Source organism: Mirounga angustirostris, unplaced genomic scaffold (genome assembly GCF_029215605.1).
Source record: "Mirounga angustirostris isolate CCGP_5_RB_7025 unplaced genomic scaffold, mMirAng1.0.hap1 SCAF_15, whole genome shotgun sequence".
Lineage (NCBI taxonomy): Eukaryota > Metazoa > Chordata > Mammalia > Carnivora > Phocidae > Mirounga > Mirounga angustirostris.
Window position 1 is genome coordinate 4,935,245 of NW_026991723.1, and position 20,332 is coordinate 4,955,576.

Here is a 20,332-nt window from a genome sequence, read left to right on the forward strand (position 1 = left end):
GGGGGGTGGGGGTGGGAAGTGTTCCCAATTCCCAAGGGCCCAAGTGGGGGTAGAGAAAGAAGTAAAGTTGGGATCAGAATCTCTGTATTTTGGTCTAATTCTCAGCATTTCTAGCTGTTAATACTATGACTTTGGCAAAGCTATTTAAATTTTCCACTGCTGGTTTTGTTCTCCCCGCCCCCGCCACCAGGCAAAATAACAACCATAAAAACACTTTTCTGCATCCTTTGCTGTCAGGCAAGTGGGGCTCTGCTAAAGGTTAAAGATTGTATTCCAATCGTATTGATCTGTGATGCCATGCTCATAACTCCTGGATTTACATCTGCTGGGAGCCCCTTCAGGGAGGAGACAAGGCCACTAAGCTGGCAACTGAGTTCCGAGTCATGGGTCTCGAAATCCTTCTCTCTCCATGGGCCTTTAGGTTTTTGTCTTTATGCTGTGAAACGCGCCCCACCCTTTGGATATACTTTTCCTTTAATATTCCATCATTTAAAAAATATGTTCCTTTGGGGAACTGTTACAAAATATGTTCCTTTGGGGAACTGTTACGAAAGAATCTGAGTGGAAAGCAATACACATTCAGTAGCTGCAAGTTGTTTCAAAAGCTTTCATTCTGCAATTAAATTTACTCAAGACACTGACTCGGTATAAGGTGATTTCTGCAATGGTATTTGGAACAACACCCCTTCGGTCAGGGTGCCAGTTTATGGTTTTATCTGTCTGTTGGTCATAGCCCTCAAATCTCCTAGCAGGAATATCCATAGTAAAATGCTGGCACCATAGCTCAAGTAGGGTAGGGTTTAAAATTTATATATATAATATCCTCAAAATATATGTATATTTTAAATTTTTCCAGCCTTACTGAGCTACAAGTGGACATACATCACTGGGAAAGTTTAGAATGTTCAACACGATCTGATACACGAATATGGAGTTCATTAGGTGTTTCTACTATGAATCATTAAATGAGTTTTCAATACATGTAAAGGTTTTCTTCCAACCCGATTAGTTATTTCTCTCCCAACTTCATCTTTCCCACTAAAAAAAAAACAAACCACACAACAAACCGACACCCACGAAAGACGCTTTTCCCAGCGTCAGGGCTAATGCTCAGGGCCTTGCGGATGCTCCAGCATCATCGCGCCCGTGACGCTCGCCTCCCCGGGCTGCGGTTCGCTGAACCGCGCGCCGTCGCGAGTGGGGGGCCCGCAGAGGAAGGCGCGGGGCTCGCGGAGGCGCGGCGACTCCCGCCGCCGCCCCGCCCCCGCCCCGGGCCGCGCAGGGAGCACTTCCGCCCGCCGCCGCCAGGGGCGCCCGGGGCCGCGCGAGCCCGCAGCGCGGGCGCGGGGAGGGCGGGGGTGGGTGTGGCCGCAGGTGGGGCTCCCGCCCGCCGGCCGCGCGGGTCCGCAGAGCGCGGAGGAGGCCGCGCGACCCCGGCCGGGAGCGAGCGGCCGGGCCCGCGCGGAGCCGCTGCCGGACGCCTCGGGTGCTGGGGCGGGGGGCCATGGACCCCGCCGCGCGAGCCTTCCTCGGGATGCTCTTTCTTTTGTCTGCTCGGCCCCGGAGCCCAGTAGTGGCAGGGAATTCTTGTGAGTACAGCCCATCTTTTAAAACTTGCACTGGCAACTCAGAATTTGTGTTTTTATTGGTAACGAATACTTGCAGAAGGAGGTCGCTGGCGTGTTTCTGAAAATAAGGCATTTAAAAAAAAAACACATCCCCAAGTACCAGCGCCAAGATAGGATGGTTTATCGTGCTTTTTCCTCCTGCCAAGTCTGAAATACAGCAAAACCTGTATTTGACTTTTTGTCTGTGAGCTCAATCCTCTTTGAGAAAGCTCAAGTTCTAGTGATGCCTAGAAATCAGCATGAGAATACGGAGACGCGGAGGATCCAGCGGGAGAACAGCTTCCGATGAGGGGAGGCCAGCAGGGCGGTCGTGGTCATTGATCTCCATCTGGTGTAAATGCGTTCTGTAGGAACTGTGTCAGTGGGAAGCGGCGGGTCCTGCACTAGCGCACGCGTTTGCAGTGGGCGCTCTGCGGAATCCGGGGCCGCAGCGCAGCCCACCCTGCCCTGGACGGTCCCCGCCACTCGGGAGAGCCGGACCCCTCACGGGTAGAGGGAAGGCAGCCTGCCCCCCGGGCTCATTTTATGTCCATGCTTTGCATGTTGTGATGTGTGTGCTTCTGATTTTGTAGGTTCACCGGGGCTACACACGTTAGCCTCTGGGTGCTGGGCTAGCTCGCGCTGAGTCCGATCTTAAAGATGCTACTGGCCGCATGGACTCAGCCCACCTGAGTCTGAACCTCAGAAAAAGTTTTCAGAGTGCTGTTCAGATTGAAATCTCCATCCGGGGCTTTTCTTTCCTTGAGGGGTTTTGAGAAAGTCCCCCTTGTCCTCTCTCCCTGCCCCATTCCCTTCAAGAAAAAAAAAATTAAAAAAAAAAAATCAGGTGTAGGGCTTAGGACAAGCTAGTGTGTATTTCAAGAAAGGGCTAGCAGGCTTGTTCGGAACCTGACCTTGCTGTTGGGTATCCAGATTTAGCTCTTGGGGGTCCAACTCTGCCCTCGCTGGGAAGTTTGCTAAAGTGAAAAAGCATTACACATAAAGTCACTCTCCCACTCATTCATCCATGGATGCCGCAGGGCTATGATGATTTCGTGGTGTCATCATCTAGTATCAGCTCACTTAATGCCATATTGGGTATGAGTCACTCCTAAAAATGAGCCTTAATCTCCGTTAAGCAAATACTGCCCTGTGTTTCAGACACAATTTTAATTTAGCTTGGTGCGACAACTGCTCTGAATTAATTAAAATGGGGAGCATTTACATAAAATCAAATCCTTAGATCCTGCAATAGAGCACTTGTCATTTAGCTAAGAAATTAAAAACGGGGACCACTACTAAATGATTTGTTGATATTAATAAATTGTAGAATGATTCAACGTACTCCTCTGAGGTACCATTAAAAAGTCACTGGAGGTCACTCCTACTTAAAGGAAACGTGACTTCAAAAACCCTTCCCACGAGAGAAAGCAGAGTGCCCTGTAGCCTTTCTCGTCTCCTTAGTTGGGATTACAGCATATTGCCAAGATCAGTTGTTTGGGTATTTATTTATTTTCAGTTAGTATTTTACTCCCTGAAATCCACGGAGGTATCAGGTTCTTTCACGCTGAACATCCTTCTTAGGAGTCACATGCTCTGGGATGCTCCGCGTCTGACTATCCATGCAGATACTAATGTCTGAAACCGGCTGTGTCTCCAGGCTGAGTCCCTCTGGGTCTCTGGCTGACTCTCCAGAATCTGATGCTAGTTTTCGCTTTTCAGCCTCTGTTTGTTTAGGTGTATTTAGTACTCTTGCAAAAAGTTCAGTAAATTAAAGAACCTATGAACATTTGCATTGCTGAGGACGTTTTAGATACTAAAGTTAAAGTCCTTGATCAGATCACCACAAAGATGACACTCTTCAAGTGTCGAGTATATAGTTAAATGACTTTGCAGATTTAAAGATTCATAGAGACCACACAGATTGCCTTTGATAATTTCTCAGTAATCTCATCTGGTCGCATCATTTGTAACAGTAGAAGTAAATGGTGAATGAATCTCATGTCTAGATTAGCTAGTTTGACCAATTCAGTGTTTCTTTAACTCCTGCATATTTGGGAAGTGTGTGTTATATGTGCATACAAGCAAGGTACATCAACATGTATTTGTAATCTGTTATTACTAAGTTAAAGTAGAGGGGTCTTTTTTGTTCTGCCCCATCATTTGAGAAATTCTAGGGGAGTTTGCCAGCAGTGTGGGATTTAAGGTACAAACAAGAAATCATGAACATCAGTATTGCTCAAGATTTTTGTTGGATATCCTCCTGCCCTCCCCACCCCCCGTTTTAGTGTTTTCAAAACTCAAATAATCCTTTCAGACAGGACTTTAAAATGAACAAAAATGAAATATTCTTGAGCACTAATAAGAAATTAATGAGAGTTGTGTATGAGTAAAAAAAGACAAAGATCTTCTCCCCAGATGGACCCAAAGACATAGTTACTCTCTTTAGAGCAGGTTCTCAGTAGTAAATCGGTCAGCCAGGGGTTAGCCCCAGGGGAGGTTCCAGCCTAAGAGATCCTCTCAAGGAACAGGACTTGCTTGAAAGATTTGACATCTCAGCGATTACACATGTGCGATACGAATCTTTTTAATCAGTGGGAAATTTTATATCAGGAAGATGACACACAGGAGGGAAAATGTTTTTAAATGACCATGACCATGAGCTTGTTTTGTTGCTCTGTATTCTCTGTCTTTTTGAAGATGAAACAAGTTGCGTTCTCCAAAATATGGCTTAGGACCTGATATTTTTTAAAAAATGTGAACATCTCCCTGGTCTGCCTTCTAGAACTGTCTGTCCTGAGTCAAGACGAGAGTGTTCTAATATGGATCTGTCCTCTTAAATAACCCAAGAGGGAAGTTAGAATATAGATCCCAAGTTAGAACCCTGCTTTCTGGAAGTTGTTACGTAGGCTGTTGTTGGCTCCTTCACTTCCTAACCAGAGCCACAAATGGAAGAAGGTGATAGCTCTTCACTTTAGAATCATCCTTGTGAATCCACGATTCCTTTATGAATTCCAAGACCCTTTGGGAGGAAGAAGAGACATAATCTGAGTATGAAAATGTCAACATTTTGATTGTGTATTTAATGTTGTAAACCTGTTTCCCGGATTGTGCATCACTCTGAGGGGTAATGTGTACCCCCTCCCCACTTGGGAACAACACAATTGACAGGTAATTCACAGCTGCATTATTGTCCCCATGTAAGTAAAGTATAAGCTATAGCTGATGGGTTGCTGCCCCCTTTCCATCTCCACCGAAAAAGGACTGAAGCATATGTTAGAAATTTCAGGCATTGGTGGTGATTATTTGATATGAACGATGACATTTTTGCAGATCCAGGGATTCAGTTTAGTAAGTATGACTGACTTGTTTTCACTTTGTTAAATCTCAGTACTTGTAATTTTTTCTAGAAGCTTCCTTGTGATTCCTTCCCGTCAAAAGTGCCCTTCTTGTTGCAAGAAAGAAAGATATATTTCTGGTCCACTACAGGTGGGGTACACACTTTGAATTGCTGCTCTAGGAGTGAGCATCTGAATTTGTTTTTATATATCGACACCTGTCCTTTTCCCCAGTAAATCCTACTTACATAGGAGAGATGTCTGACCATGACTGGGGGTGCGGATCAAGGCCATTTTGCTGGCCGCCATGAGAAACCAACCCATGATCTTCATGGACTACGTGGTGCTTGACCTAAGCAATAAACGTGCTAGCACCTCAGTTTGAAGATTCGTACCAGAATTGCACCCTTCCTTCATTGGAACCTTGGCTTCTGTATGTGCTAAAGCCTTACTGTATCTTCTTTGATGAAAGTGCATTAATATAATCCTGTAATAGAAATATCACACAGTATTATCCTTTTGAAATATAAATAACAGGCACAGTTTGATATAATAGTGAGGCTCTTGTAGTCTATGAATCATCCTAACCTCATGATATGATTAGCCTTAATAATTTGGAGTAAAAAATATGCATCAGAACTTAGTAACTGGACATAATGCTATAATTGCTAAGAAGTATAAAATCACAAGCATTTATTTATTTTTTTAGAGACACTGCATGGGCACACATGTGGGAGGGGCAGAGGGAGAGGCAAAGAGTCTTAAGCAGACTCCCCACTCAGCACAGAGCCCCATGCGGGGCTCGATCCCATGACCCTGAGATCATGATCTCAGCCAAAGTCAAGAGTTGGCTGCTTAACTGACCGTACCACCCAGGCACCCCATGAGCATTTATTTAAGTAAATGTATTTGTCATATGTCTCTTCTCGAGGGTTTTGTTTTTCATGAGTCTTGTTATTTCAGTGGACATGGATTCTTGTAATTCAGTAAGTGTCATTAAAATTCTTTATTGCTGACTGAGCATACTCAGTCTCCAGTAATGTCATGAGTGAATGGCCCTATATCGTCTGTAAAGAAATTTCACCTTGACTAATGTGGACTAAACTCCTTCCAATGTTTTCACTGGTTCAGGCTTTTCTTTGCCTCAGTAGCCGGGTTTGTGTTTGTCTGGAGTGAGCCCAGTCTTCCGAGTTCGTCAGCCTGGGGCAGGAGGGTAGCCTGTCAGAGGCTGTGCCCAAGGAGCAGGTGAATAGGGGGGTCCATTCCTGATGCACTGAACTGTGTTGGGGAAGATGAGCACAGAGTATATGGATACGTGTTTTAGCAAACAGCGGAGCTCAGAATTTTTGGAAAGAGCCTTTGACAAACCCATATTTATAGTATTTGAATGCACTTCCCAGAAATACTGAGGTGGTGAGGATACTTTTGGAAACACAGAGAAAACAAAAAACTTACAAAGTCCATCCATGGAGACTCTCAACACAGAGTGATGGGCAAGAACAGAGCCAGCTTATACAATTTTGGGAGACTCTTTAAGCAACAACAAACAAAATGACCAGAGGATATGTCATCAGTGACCCTCCCAGGTCTAGAAGGATGTTTTGGGGAGAGGACTAGAGGTCATGAAAATCTGCTTCTTTGTGTTGATTTGGAAAAAAAAAAAAAAAAAAACACCAAACCATTCAAAAGTACTTCATAAAGGACCTATTCACTAACAGAAACATCTCAATGAACTGAGCAAATTTTAATTTTAATTTTCTCCCTTAAATCAAAATCGGACTTGGAATATAAAAGTATAAAATAGTTCAAACAATTTGGAAGTAATAGATCCAAGGGCCTCTCCCCACTAACTTTTTAGAGCCTTGAAAGGCTTAGCTTCAACATACAAAATTCTTCAGAGTAACTTCTGCAGGGTGCCCACCCCACCTGCCACCCACTCTGGTGTTACTGCTTTAGGCATGGGGTGCTTGGTGTTGAATAACTTTTAAAAAAACTGAATTATTTATGTCAGCCTATTTCCGAAAGGCATTAGACCAAATGTAATATGTTCCATCAAAATAGACATAGTTGTTATTCCCCGTTTGAATTCTGTGGCTTAGGATTACATGCTTTAAAGATGTCTTTTATCATGTGTTATGAAAAATTATACACAACTTGTAAATACTGCAAAAAGAGGGTATGACCGCATGACCTTTTTACAGTTAGGCAGGGCATTGTTCAATAGGCCCACATGACTGTTTAATTATTCAGAATAATGCACCCATGGCTGACTTGGTCATTTACTGTTTGATCAGAGCTTAGACATTAAGATGTTACAAGTTAAATGGATTTTTTTTTCAGGTACAAATGGTAACTACAAAGGTTTTATTGCCCTGTAGCACAGTTGTAGGACAAAAAAATGGTGTAATGTATTTTATCTGGGCAGTGCCTTTTATTACTCTGTAGTACTCTGGATAAGATACTCATGGGGGGTGTGTTAGTTATATAGCTAAATCGTGGAGAGACACGTGAAAAAGTTTTTTGAACTGGCAAATGCAATTATTTTTGGATGTGTTAATTCAGGGAATATGATAAACAGTGTAAATTTATGTCGTCCTGAGTTTTATTGAGCTGTGGCTTTCACATACTCTATCACGTGTGGTTATATCAGCTAATTTCACGGTTGTTGCCCAGGGAGAAGGAATTTCTAGGCCATGTGTTCATTGGGCCACTGGGAGACAGGGGCTGGCCCACCTTGTTTGGAGTCTGTAGGGGTTCAGTATCCTCGGGCGGCCCCTTGAGTGCTGTGGCTGAGACCCAGTGTCCCACATGCTCCTGCCACTGTCATCCCCTTGCTTGGGGTGTTCAAGACCCAATGGAAGATTTCTCTAGAGCTTGTGAGCCAGCAGGCAAATTGCAAGCTTGGATGACAGCAGGAGTGACCTGTTCCCTCGAGACATTAAATTAGGCACTGCCTGCAGGACTCACGGTTCTAATGAGTTTTTTATTTTAACATCTATAAATCCCAGGCAACCGGAGAGCTTGATAAAGTTAAGCTGAGCACACTGTTTCTGGGAGTGGTGAACTGACGGCAGGGGTGTGAGAATGACCACAGCGTGCATGGGTTGGCGTGTCCCGGGGAGGTGGATGGGTAGAGAGGGCTGCGGAAGGGACTGGGAACCACCGTCGATCGTTCGGAGCCAGGCGCGTGGTGGATTAGGTGGCAATCCAGTTATGCGGAATCGGGTTGTTTATTATCAACTGTTGTGTAAGGTGGATATTCTCCAGTTCGGATTACTGAGCATGTGAGTGATTCAGAAATCCGACATTCGCCCCGACCCAGGTGAAAGTATTACCTTCTCCAGCCAAGGCTCTGTGTTGCAGATGTTGGTACGCAGCCGTCCCGCACCCGCCGCCCCTAATCCCATCCTCCTCCCCGGGAGGAGTGTACATGGCCCCATTCTCCAGGGAGGAGGTTGGGCAGCCCCCCTGTGTCCCCAGCACCCTCATCCCCAGAGCCTCCATGAGCATCTTCCTCTTCCGTTGTCTTGGATGGACAGTGAGGCTGATGACGGGTAGCGTTTTGATTTACAGGCCAGTAGATATACTAAAAAGAACCCAATTAGCATTAGAAAATAATGCAATGATTTGATGCGGCTCAAAGAAAGTCATTGTGATCAAATCTTCTATTATGGAAGAAAATATTTAAAGAACCGGGATCTATTTTCGTGTCTCAGGTCTGGCAGACTTAAGAAAAATAATACTTGTCTATAGACATCTGTTCAAATGTTTGGAGATTATCAAGATTAAGGATTTATTATGTACCTTTACCTTTGTTGTGCTTTGATGACTAAAACTTGCAAATAAGAGCACTGCGGCACTAAGTATTACAACATGGAAAGAAAAATAAATAGCTGCGTGCTGTCATCACGCGAGCTGCTGCTGCATGTCTGTGAGTCTTAAGCTTCTTTACAATGTTGTGTTGATTCATGGAAGTTCTGATAAGAAACCCTGTGATCTTGACCTTCCAAAGCACATCCTTTTGTATGATGTGGGATGTGCAGGCACTGCTAAGAGTTAAAAAAATTGGAGGACTCAAGGAAGGCGTGTTGATAGCTTAAGGTGTATTTCACTGTTTAAGGGAGCAAACACCAAATTACTCTAAGCTTTCTTTCTTTTTTTTTTTTTTTAACATCTATTTATTTGGGAGAGAGACAGAGCGTGCGGACGAGGGGGGAGGTGAGAGAGGGAGAGAGAATCTGAAGCAGACTCCACGCCCAGCGTGATCTTATAACCCTGACATCATGACCTGAGCCGAAACCAACAGTCGGTCGCTTAACCAACTGAGACATGCAGGTGCCCCTACTTTAAGCTTTCTTAAAGTGTAAGGAAAACTCCTAAAAATTTTTTTTGCAGACATAGAACACAATAGAGTTGACAGATATCAGAGTCAGTTCCCTGCTAGGGAGAGTCCAATGATCTATTCTAAATTATAGCGCAAGTCTAAGAAAACACAGTGTTGGTTTTCTAGATCCTAAGATTAAAATTGTCATCCTAGAATTTACTATTCTTTGTCATGATGAGCTCCTGCTCTACTTTAGTAAACCTGAAAACCTGATCTTTGAGAAATTTACATCCCTACCGATGATTGATTTTACTCCTGTCCTTGTTAAGTAATGGGACTCATTTGCTGGAGGACAGGTTGCATAGTTGCCTAGAAAAAAGATCCTTTCCCTCGTGTGTATTGTTGCAAGGCGAGGCAGGAGGGAGTGGGAGGCTAGTGTGCTCTTTAGCATGAAAAAGACACCTATGTCATGAATCATGGCCCCATTCTCCAGGGAGGAGGTTGGGCAGCCCCCCTGTGTCCCCAGCACCCTCATCCCCAGAGCCTCCATGAGCATCTTCCTCTTCCGTTGTCTTGGATGGACAGTGAGGCTGAATGACCGCCTGGGTTGACCTGCGTGGATTGAGCTGGCCAGAGAGGTGTCCTTCGTCCTCCACTGCTGCCCGTGGGGTCAGGGCTGAGTGCGAGGGGGCAGGGTCACCGTGCACAAGAACACTTCTCAGGACTACGTGGTTGCTTGATTTTGTGTGTAGACTAATAAGAAATGGGGGTGTCAGGATTAGGGTACTGGCAAGCATCTTTCAGTTCCAAGTGGCAGAAAACCCCATCAAATGGACTTACACCAAGAAGGGAATTGTCGGCGCACATAATTTCATTTCGGGCAAGGTTGGAGCCGGTTGGTGAGGCTGTGCTGGGAGGCTCGGCCTCTCTTCCTCCTTCAGCGCTGGCTTCCCGTGCTGGCCTGATGCTCTAGCAGCGCTCCGTTTGGCACATCCATGACCAAGGTCAAGCTGCCCAGCAACACTGCTCGAGAGAATGCTTTCCGCTAGTTGGGACTTGGGCCCTCATCACTTTGAAGCAGTGATCACTTACTTACTTGTTCATTCCCTTGTTCCAAGCTCCAAGAAAGCAGGGGCCTCCTGAGGAGACAGGGGGTAGTTCTGAGAGACAGTGGGCTCTCGAGTTAAGTAAAAAGTGAATGATTCACTTTCCCGAAACATCCAGCCAAATCCCCAGATCTGACTCTCGTTGTCTCTGCTGTGTTGTGTGGCCATTCTTATCGGGGGACTGTGACAGGAGGGGGTGGCCTTCTGACCGACCCGAGGTGGAGCCAGGAAGTGATTGGGACTTGGTCCTTGACCAGGTGCTTTGCCTGCATCATCCTGACAAGGAAGCGAAATGCACCATCCATTTAGGTAATTAGTTGAACATCTATTATGAAAGCACCAGCTTTCAGGCTCTTATCTGCTTCATATAACAGATGGTTGGTTACGTGTATGCTTCCTTCATTAGATTTTAAAGTTCCTGCAAACAGAATCGCAGTTATTTGTCCCTACAGCTCTGCTGATGGCACTCAGTAAGTATTTACCAAGAAAAGAAGTAATTAATATGTTGAAAATACGCTGTTTTGAAAGTATACAGAAGAAATGGAGTGTCCTCATGTGTGTTTTATAATCATTTTGCAGGTAGCCTAATAAAAAGTTAATTTTTACATGAGCATCCCTGAGCTCACCATTTGTCCATGGAAAGATCCCCTGGCTGATTTTGAGTGTTTCCTTTTCTTTCGGTTGCAAAATGCATGACATAATTTCTGTCCTGAGGCTTTGATAAGAAGCCTGGTGCATATAATAAAAGCTGCTGGGGACCCCAAGGAGCGCTGAAAAGGCCAGGTGTCAGGGGCGCTACCCAGGACCGATGAGCAGGAACTCGGAGGCCTCTGGGCAGGGGCCATTAGACAGGATGTCTGTTTCTAGGGAGATCCTAGATCAAGCCCGAGCCGGGCTCCATATTCGGGCTCTGAAATAGAGGTGCCCGGGAGCAGTGTGTAACTGGAGGTCTCCAGAAGCCTGGTTCGTCCACTAGATACTTGCAGCAGTGTGTCATCCAAGTGGGAAAGGTTGGCTGCACAACAGGGCAGAAGACAAGGCAGGCGGACAGATGGCCATTGCACCTCAGCATGGGTGTCCAGTGCCAGAAGGCTGAGTTGATTTGAGCCACAGCTGTCTCTGGCGTGACAGCCATGGACTCTGTGTCTAGGAACCTGCCACACCAAGAGCAAGCTCCCTTTGCGGTCTCAGACTTGACACCCCTGGTCTGGGCTGGGGGATTTTCTGAGTCAACAAAACCTGTTATTATTATTGAAAATTTTTATGACTAGCTGGCTCAAGGGCATGACGACCTCTAAAGAATATCTCTATTTTCAAATGAAGATTGCTTCTAATTTTTTTTTAAAGATTGTATTTATTTATTGGACAGAGAGAGACACAGCGAGAGAGGGAACACAAGCAGGGGGAGTGGGAGAGGGAGAAGCAGGCTTCCCACTGAGCAGGGAGCCCGATGCGGGGCTTGATCCCAGGACCCTGGGATCATGACCTGAGCCGAAGGCAGATGCATAACAACTGAGCCACCCAGGCGCCCTGAGATTGTTCCTAATCTTATTTTCAGAATGACATATTGGGGGCACTGTGAAGGTATATAAGTGAGGATGATTCCAGCAGCGTTCTTTCAAATAGCATAAAACAAAAATTCAACAAATGTACTAAAGTTGTGGACCACACTTTCAGATAGACGAGAGGGGGAGGTTGGCACATGTTACATTAGATGTCCAGCATAGTGATTGGATGGTGATTGGATAACTCTCTACTTTATGCTATGCTTACAAGAAGTGTGGCTACCATCTGTCACCATACAACCTGACTACAATACCACTGACTACTCCCTAGGCTATACCTTTCATCCCATGACTTATTCATTCTGGAACTGGAAGCCTGTACCTCCCACTGCCCTTCACCCATTTTGCCCATCCCCTCTGGCAACCACCAATTTGTTCTTTGTATTCATGGGTCTCTTTCTGCCTTTGTTCATTTTGTTTTTTAGATTCCACCTATAAATGAAATAATAGTATTTGTCTTTTCTGTCTGACTTATTTCACTTAGCATGATACCTTCTAGGTTCATCCATGTTGTCACAAATGGCAAGATCTTATTCTTTTTTATGGTTGAGTAATATTCCATTGTGTGTGTGTATGTGTGTGTGTATACATAATACATATATATATGTATATACATATACATATATACACACATGTACCACATCTTCTTTATCCATTCATCAACTGATGGACAGTAGGGTTGCTTCCATATTTTGGCTATTGTAAAAAATGCTGCAGTAAACATGAGGGGTACGTATATCTTTTTGAATTAGTGTTTTAGTTTTCTTTGAGTAAATATCCAGTAATGGGATTACTGAATCATATGGTATTTCTATTTTTATTTTTTTAAGATTTATTTATTTTAGAAAGAGAAAAAGAGAAAAAAGAATGTGAATGGGGGGAGAGGCAGAGGAAGAGAATCTTTAAGCAGACTGACATGGGGCTCCATCTCAAGACCCATGAGATCACAACCTGAGCTGAAAACGAGTCAGACGCTTAACCAACTGAGCCACCCAGGCACCCCTATTTTTAATTTTTTTGAGGAACCCCTGTACTGTTTCCATAGTGGATGCACCTATTTACATTCCCTCCAGCAGTGCATGAGGGTTCCTTCTTCTCCACATCCTCACCAAAACTTGTTATGTCTTCTCTTTTTGAGTTTACCCATTCTGATAGGTGTGCGGTGATATTTCACTGGGGTTCTGATTTGCATTTCCCCGATGGTTAGTGATGTTGAGCATCATTTCATGTGTCTGTTGGCCATCTGTATGTCTTCTTCGGAAAAATGTCTATTCAGGTCTTCTGCACATTTTAATCAGATTATTTATTTATTTATTTGGTGTTGAGTTGTATAAGTTCTTTACATATTTTGAATATTAAGCCCTTATTGGGTATTTGCAAATATTCTCTTTCATTCAGTAGGTTGCCTTTTCATTTTGTTGATGGTTTCCTTCATTGTGCAAAGGCTTTATATTTTGGTGTAGTCCCAACTGTTTTATTTTTGCTTTTATTTCCCTTGACTCAGGAGACATACCTAGAAAAATGTTGCTACGTTCTATGTCCAAGATTACTGCCTATGTTCTCTTCTAGGAGTTTTATGGTTTCAAGTCTCACATTTAGGTCTTTAATTAATTTTGAGTTTATTTTTGTGTATGGTGTAAAAAAGTGGTCCAGTTTCATTCTTTTGCATGTAGTTGTCCAGATTTCTCAACATCATTTATTGAAGAGACTCTTTTCCCCCTGGTATATTCTTGCCTCCTTTGTGGTAGATTAATTGACCATAATCATAGGTTTATTTCTGGGCTCTCTCTTCTGTTCTGTTGACTTACATGTCTGTCTTTGTGCCAGTACCATATTGTTTTGGTTATTATAGCTTTGCAGTATATTTTGAAATGGACTGTTATACCTCCAGCTTTTTTCTTCTCTTTCAAGACTGCTTTGGTTATTTAGAGTTCTAGTTCTGTGAAAAATGCTATTGGCATTTTGATTAGAATTGCATTGAATTGGTAGACTTTTTTGAATATTAATTTTTCCAATCAATGAGCTTGGGATATCTTTCTATTTTTTTGCGTCATCTTCAATTTCATTCATTACTGTTTTATAGTTTTCAGAGTACAGGTCTTTCACCTCCTTTGTTAAGTTTATTTCTTGGTATTTTATTCTTTTTGGTACAATTGAAAATGGAATTATTTTCTTAATTTCTCTTTCTTCTACTTTGTTATTTGTGTATAGAAATGTAACAGATTTTTGTATATGAATTTTGTATCCTGGAACTTTATTGAATTAATTTATTAGTTCTAATAGTTTTTTAATAGAGTCTTTAGGGTTTTCTATCTATTGTATCATGTCATCTATAAATAGTGACAGTTTTACTTTTTCTTTGCCAATTTGGATGCCTTTTATTTTTTTTTCCTTGTCTTATTGCTATGGCTAGCACTTCCAGTACTATGTGGAATAAAAGTGGTGAGAGTGGACATCCCTGTTTTGTTTCTGATCTTAGTAGAAAAACTCAGTTTTTCACAATTGAGTATGTTGTTAACCATGGGTTTTTCAAGTATGCCCTTATTATGTTAAGGTATGTTCTCTCTAAACCCACTTTGTTGAGAGTTTTTATCATGAATAGATTTGAATTTTGTCAAGTGCTTTTTCTACATCTGTTGAGATGATCATATATTTAGGGGTGGGGTAATTTTGATAGGAATGCTTGGATGGGAATTCTGCTTCTATAATTAATGTCCATTGTGTGACCTTGGGTAATTTGCTTATTCTCTCTGTGTCTCAGTTTATGCATCTCTAAAAAATATAAGTAATAGTAGTAACCTACCTCATAGAGCTACTGGAAAGATTGCATTAATTAATGTATGTAAATATTGCCTGGAACATAGCAAATCCTGAGTAAAATTTAGTCACTATTATTTCTCCTGTAGACCTCAAGTATAAAATCAGAAATGTGACTTTAGTCCATGATCCTGGGTAGAATAATGACATAAGCAATATTTTAAGGAAAAACATTTGTACTGGGTATTTCCATTATCCAAAATATTATCACTATGATGGAAGATTAAGATAATATTACCTAATAAGAATATTAAAAACAAGACTATGGTACAGAATCAGAACCTTGTACAGTACATTGGTTAAGTTTTGGCTTTCTGTAATATCATACCTCTGTAAACAATAAAGTTCCTTAGATTTTGCTCTTTGGATTAACTTGTTATTAACAATCTTAATCTTTAACTTCTTTCAATTTCATATATTTTTCCATTAGCCAAGAAAGATTCCCAGATCAAGATAACATGCCCCTGAAACTGACCCTTCTTTTATCTGGCTATTTTTTTCTGAAGTCTTCTAGGATACATAGTATCTGGCCATCAACACAGATTGTTCAGCCTTTATGATTGTTAAATGAGTGTTAGTCTCCAAGCCAAACATATTTGCATAGACATTGGGATGCAGTCTCAATTAAAATGGATATGAAGACACCTGTGTGGATCCTTAGAGAGGGAGCATTACTGCTTGATTCTGAAAGATTAGGTTTAGCGCTCTCTCTTCAATTTGTCCCTGTTGCCTTTTCTTCAATTATTCCAGCACTGACTTGTTCAAACCCTCCATGTTTCTGGAATTTATGTTCTGTAATTGTCTCCATGGTTTCCTTGTCACCATCTTACATCCTTCTAATCCAGTTTATCCTACTGCCAGAGTAATATTTCTAAAGATGATCTTACTTTCCTTGGTAAAACTTTCATCTATTTTCTCATATCTCTCTCTCACACACACACTCTCTCTCTCTCACAGACACACATACTCTCTCACACACACACACACACACTCTCACACACACACTCTCTCACACTCTCACATATACACACTCACACACACTCTCTCACACACACACTCTGTCTCACACACACTCTCTCTCTCTCTCTCACACACACACACACTCTCTCCTTGAAAGTCCCTTCTCTTCACTCACCACTTTCATCCCCTCTTTTAACTGACCCTAAATTACAGCCACCTCACTCCACCAGCATTCTCACCAGGACTTTCATCCCTCTCCCTCTGCCTCCGGTTCTGTCTCCTCATGTCTTGTCTTCCTGTTGAATGTGTTTTGCTTCTGCAGTCATCTAGGCTCATGGGTCCATGTCCAGGAAACACATGCTCACAATAAAAATAAAAATATAAAGCACATAGAAGACACAAAGCACCATGAGGGAAATCAGAAGAAATAAGAAACTGCACAATCAGATAAAAATAAATGTAGATATTGAGATCAATTTAGAATGTACAATTTGTTGTATATGTGTAAGGAAATAAAAGATGGGGAGAGTGGAAAGAATAACAGATGATCAAAATGATCAAGCAGAATTGAAAAAGAACAGTGTTGAAATGAAATTCTTTATCACTGAGGTAAAGAATTCAGTGGCTGGTGACATGGCAGATTAGACACAGGTGGAGAGAGACTTAGCAAATTAGAAGACAGTCATGGAATGAATAACCAGCATGTTCCACAGGGAGACAGAGAGGCGGGAAATATGAAAACCAGGCCAAGGGGCAGGGAGAAGATTGCAACAAGATCTCTGTGTCTGATAGGAGTTCTGGAAGGAGGAGATGTGGAAAGAAGAAACACTTAAGAGGTAATCTATAGAAATTACCCAGAATGGAAAAGGCACCAATCTTTAGATTCAGGAAACCCCTCAAATCCCTAGTAATACAAAGAAAAAGAAATTCCCACCCACAGCAACACTTTATGTTGGAACTCTTGAACACCAGGATCAAGAGAAGCTGATGAGAGTGACCTGAGATAGGAATAACAAACAAATAATAAAATCAGAGACATGAACTCTTAAGTTTGTGAGATGGAATACTTAACATAACATAATAAAATAAAATTAAAAAAAAAGAATTGTAGACTTGTTGCTTTATGGTTCAATAATGAAGGTGAGATAAAGTTATTCATAGAAAAAATAAAATCCAAGAGTATTAAAGCCCAACAAACCTTCACTAAAGAAATGTGGATGGATAAGTTTAGCAAGAAAGGAAATGATTACACAGGGGGGTATGAGAGGTAAGAATCTAGTAGCTAGTGGGCAAATCTGATCACACATTTAAGCAACAACAAAGTTGTATGTACAATATCAGTGTGCAGTTGGTGGAATGAAAAGAAAGAAGACAAGATAAATCTATGTGAGCAATGGAAAATAAACATGAAAAGGGATGATCAGACATAAAGCATTTTACAATCCTTGCATTATTCTATGGAGAGAATTAAAATCTGTTTAACGGTAGGCTTTGTTAAACTGTTAACCAAAATGCAGTGTAAAACTTTAAGGAGGCCCACAAGAAGAATAGTAATAGGAAGTATACATTCCAAACCAATAGAATAAAAAATGGACTAGGTGGGGGACAGATTGCAGTCTATTCAAAAGAAAACAAAAAGAGAAGGGAAGAAAAAAAAAGCTTTGGATAAAATAGACAAATAACTACATAAAATAAAATATAATGAAGTGATAAGGATATGGAGATATGAATAAATTATTTCCAGGTTTTATTTTTATGGGTATAGATTATATTGGACAATATTATTCGGGCTTTCAACTATATATAGAATATTTACATTTTTACTTGACCAAAAAACCAGTTTTAATAAATTTCAAAGAATTATCAACATAAAAACAAAAGAAAATTTCCTAAAACTGAAAAGGAATAATGTGTTTCCATTACAGAAGCTCATGTTGTGCTGAGTTAAATGAAGCACAATTGTCAAATGAAAATTGTGGAAATGGGAAAACCAGGGAAACACGGTCCCAGTTTTGGTCACCAAAGATAATGATGTAAGCTAATTTGCTATAATGAAATGAGAGCTTGTTTGACTTTATTGGAGCAGTAAGATCAGAAGCAAAAGGAAAAGCAGAAATAAATACAAATTTTGGGGGCACCTGGGTGGCTCAGTCGTTAAGCGTCTGCCTTCAGCTCAGGTCATGGTCCCAGGGTCCTGGGATCGAGCTCCGCATCGGGCTCCCTGCTTGGCGGGAAGCCTGCTTCTCCCTCTCCCACTCCCCCTGCTTGTGTTTCATCTCTCGATGTCTCTCTCTGTGTCAGATAAATAAATAAAATCTTCAAAAAGATGGAAACTTACAGTCATGAGTGGGGAGAATGACAAGGGAGAGTAAACTCTTGCTAATATTCTTCGGGAAATAAGTAAAATTTTGCTTGAGGCATTGTTCAAAAATTGAGAGTAAGCATTGTGTTAAAAATAGAAGGATAATCAGCAGAAAATGAATTAAATGTGATATTTTGCATGCTGTTCAACATAATGAAATTTTTTTCCTCTTTAGAAAAAAATCATATTTTCTGTTTCATGTTTTAATATGATTGTATGTTTATTGATTTGTCTTTTATCAGATATTGAGAGTGTTCTCTTTTTTTTAAGATTTTATTTATTTATTTGAGACAGAGAGAATGAGAGAGACAGAGAGCACATGAGAGGGGGGAGGGTCAGAGGGAGAAGCAGGCTCCCTGCCGAGCAGGGAGCCCGATGCGGGACTCGATCCCAGGACTCCAGGATCATGACCTGAGCCGAAGGCAGTCGCTTTAACCAACTGAGCCACCCAGGCGCCCTGAGAGTATTCTTGATTAAACAAAGAAAATGTGTTTATACTTGAAAACAGTGGATGGGATCATTTAGGTGTGTGGGGTTTTTCACCTAACCTCCTTTTCTTATGGACTGCTGTTAGAGTTACGGCGATAATTCTAAGTATGACAGTTGGCACCATGGGTGGATTTAGGTGACACAATTAATTCGTGCTCATAACACTTTACTAGTATACTTATGAAGTTGTGAAGTTTCAACAATTATTGCTGATAAATTACTGAGACATTTTTTTACGGGTGTCTGAAATCTTGAGCTATTTCTCATATTTTAAAACAGAACAAACTATTGGATTTTATCATGCATTTTTCTGTTAAAATCTGGAGTTCTCTGAGGTTAGGGGATTTGTATCTTTTATAAACTAATTTTAAGTCCTGTGGTCTTATATAATGCCTACATGGTGCAGATAGAGAGTCAGGTTTATAAAAGAAAAGGCAGGAGCTGTACATGGTATATTTCAACACGTGCTGTGAATTTTAAATCTCTACTTGCTGCCGAACATTTCAACATTTCCCCTTCTTTTTGACAGGAGTGCTATATATCAGCATGGCTCGGAAGGTTAGTAGAGGAGTAAAAAAACCCACCCTCTTCGAGTAATCTTTTAAAAGAAAAGTTTAGTTGCACCCTGTGAAAATAACATCAAATAGATATATTATCTTTGTAAATGTGTCTAATGAGATATCTGAAAACGTACTGCTTTATTCAGTGGTAATCTAAGTTTGCATTTACTTGATATACATGTACTCACACACACACACACGCACACGCACACGCACGCTTCCTAAAAATGGTTGGATTTTCCACTTGTGTAACAGCAGTGACCTCTAGTTTTGAATAAACATGAACCATTAAACAAAATGATTGTTTTATGGAAATTTTTTGGGCAGAGACCCAAGTTTTCAGTGAACTGTTACTATTTAAATTTAAATAATTTCTGGGTAAACATTACATTAAACAACAATGCTGTACTCTACTAGCATCTCAGTGGGTTGGACCAGAAAATACTTAACCGTGAGTGGATTGTACTGAAACTTTAAGAATCATCTAAATTCCATAATATATCAAATTCCATAATATAAAAACCTTCCTTTCTCCCCCCATGTATTTTGTATATATTCTTGGAACTCTACAAAGAAATTACTGCCCTGTGTTTTTCCCCTTCCAACAAAATGGGGAAGAACGGTATTTTGCGGAAGGGTCATGTGCAAATATTTGTGCTTGGACTGGATTGATTGTACTTGCTGCCACCAACTGCAGATCTGTTTTGAACAACTATCCCTTGTTGACTCTCTCAGAGGAAAGAAGGGAGGGAGGGAGGAAGACAAGGAAGAAGGAGAGGATAGGAGGGAGGAGGGAGAGAGAACAAAAGGCAAGTGTATCCAAATCACAGAACAAAGCTCATGACCAGACTTTCATCTGCAGTCACACAAGCTTTTTGAACCTCCCAGTTGATTATTTAAAGCACAAAATACATATTTCTTTGCAATGGTGTGTATTCTGTTTCTCATTCTTATAAAGCAGTGAGTCTTTAGCTTGGGGATATGTTAGTTATTTTGTTTTTATTGTCTTTTTTTTTTTTAAGATCTTATTTATTTATTTGAGAGGGAGAGACTGAGAGAGAGAGCACATGAGAGGGGTTAGGGTCAGAGGGAGAAGCAGACTCCCCGCCGAGCAGGGAGCCCGATGCGGGACTCGATCCTGGGACTCCAGGATCATGACCTGAGCCGAAGGCAGTCGCCCAACCAACTGAGCCACCCAGGCGCC

At 41.6% G+C, this 20,332-nt stretch overlaps 1 protein-coding gene across 3 annotated transcripts in view; it reads left to right on the forward strand.

Moving 5' to 3' along the window:
* Positions 1-1,377: 1,377 nt before the first annotated feature.
* The window catches only part of LOC123850220 (contactin-associated protein-like 3), a 177,395-nt gene continuing 158,440 nt past the window's right edge, over positions 1,378-20,332 (forward strand). For all 3 annotated transcript variants that reach the window (XM_064580022.1, XM_064580024.1, XM_064580023.1), the window contains exon 1: positions 1,378-1,589. In XM_064580022.1, the coding sequence (XP_064436092.1) occupies positions 1,505-1,589 (85 nt within the window). In that variant the 5' untranslated portion in view covers positions 1,378-1,504. The remainder of the gene's footprint in view (positions 1,590-20,332) is intronic.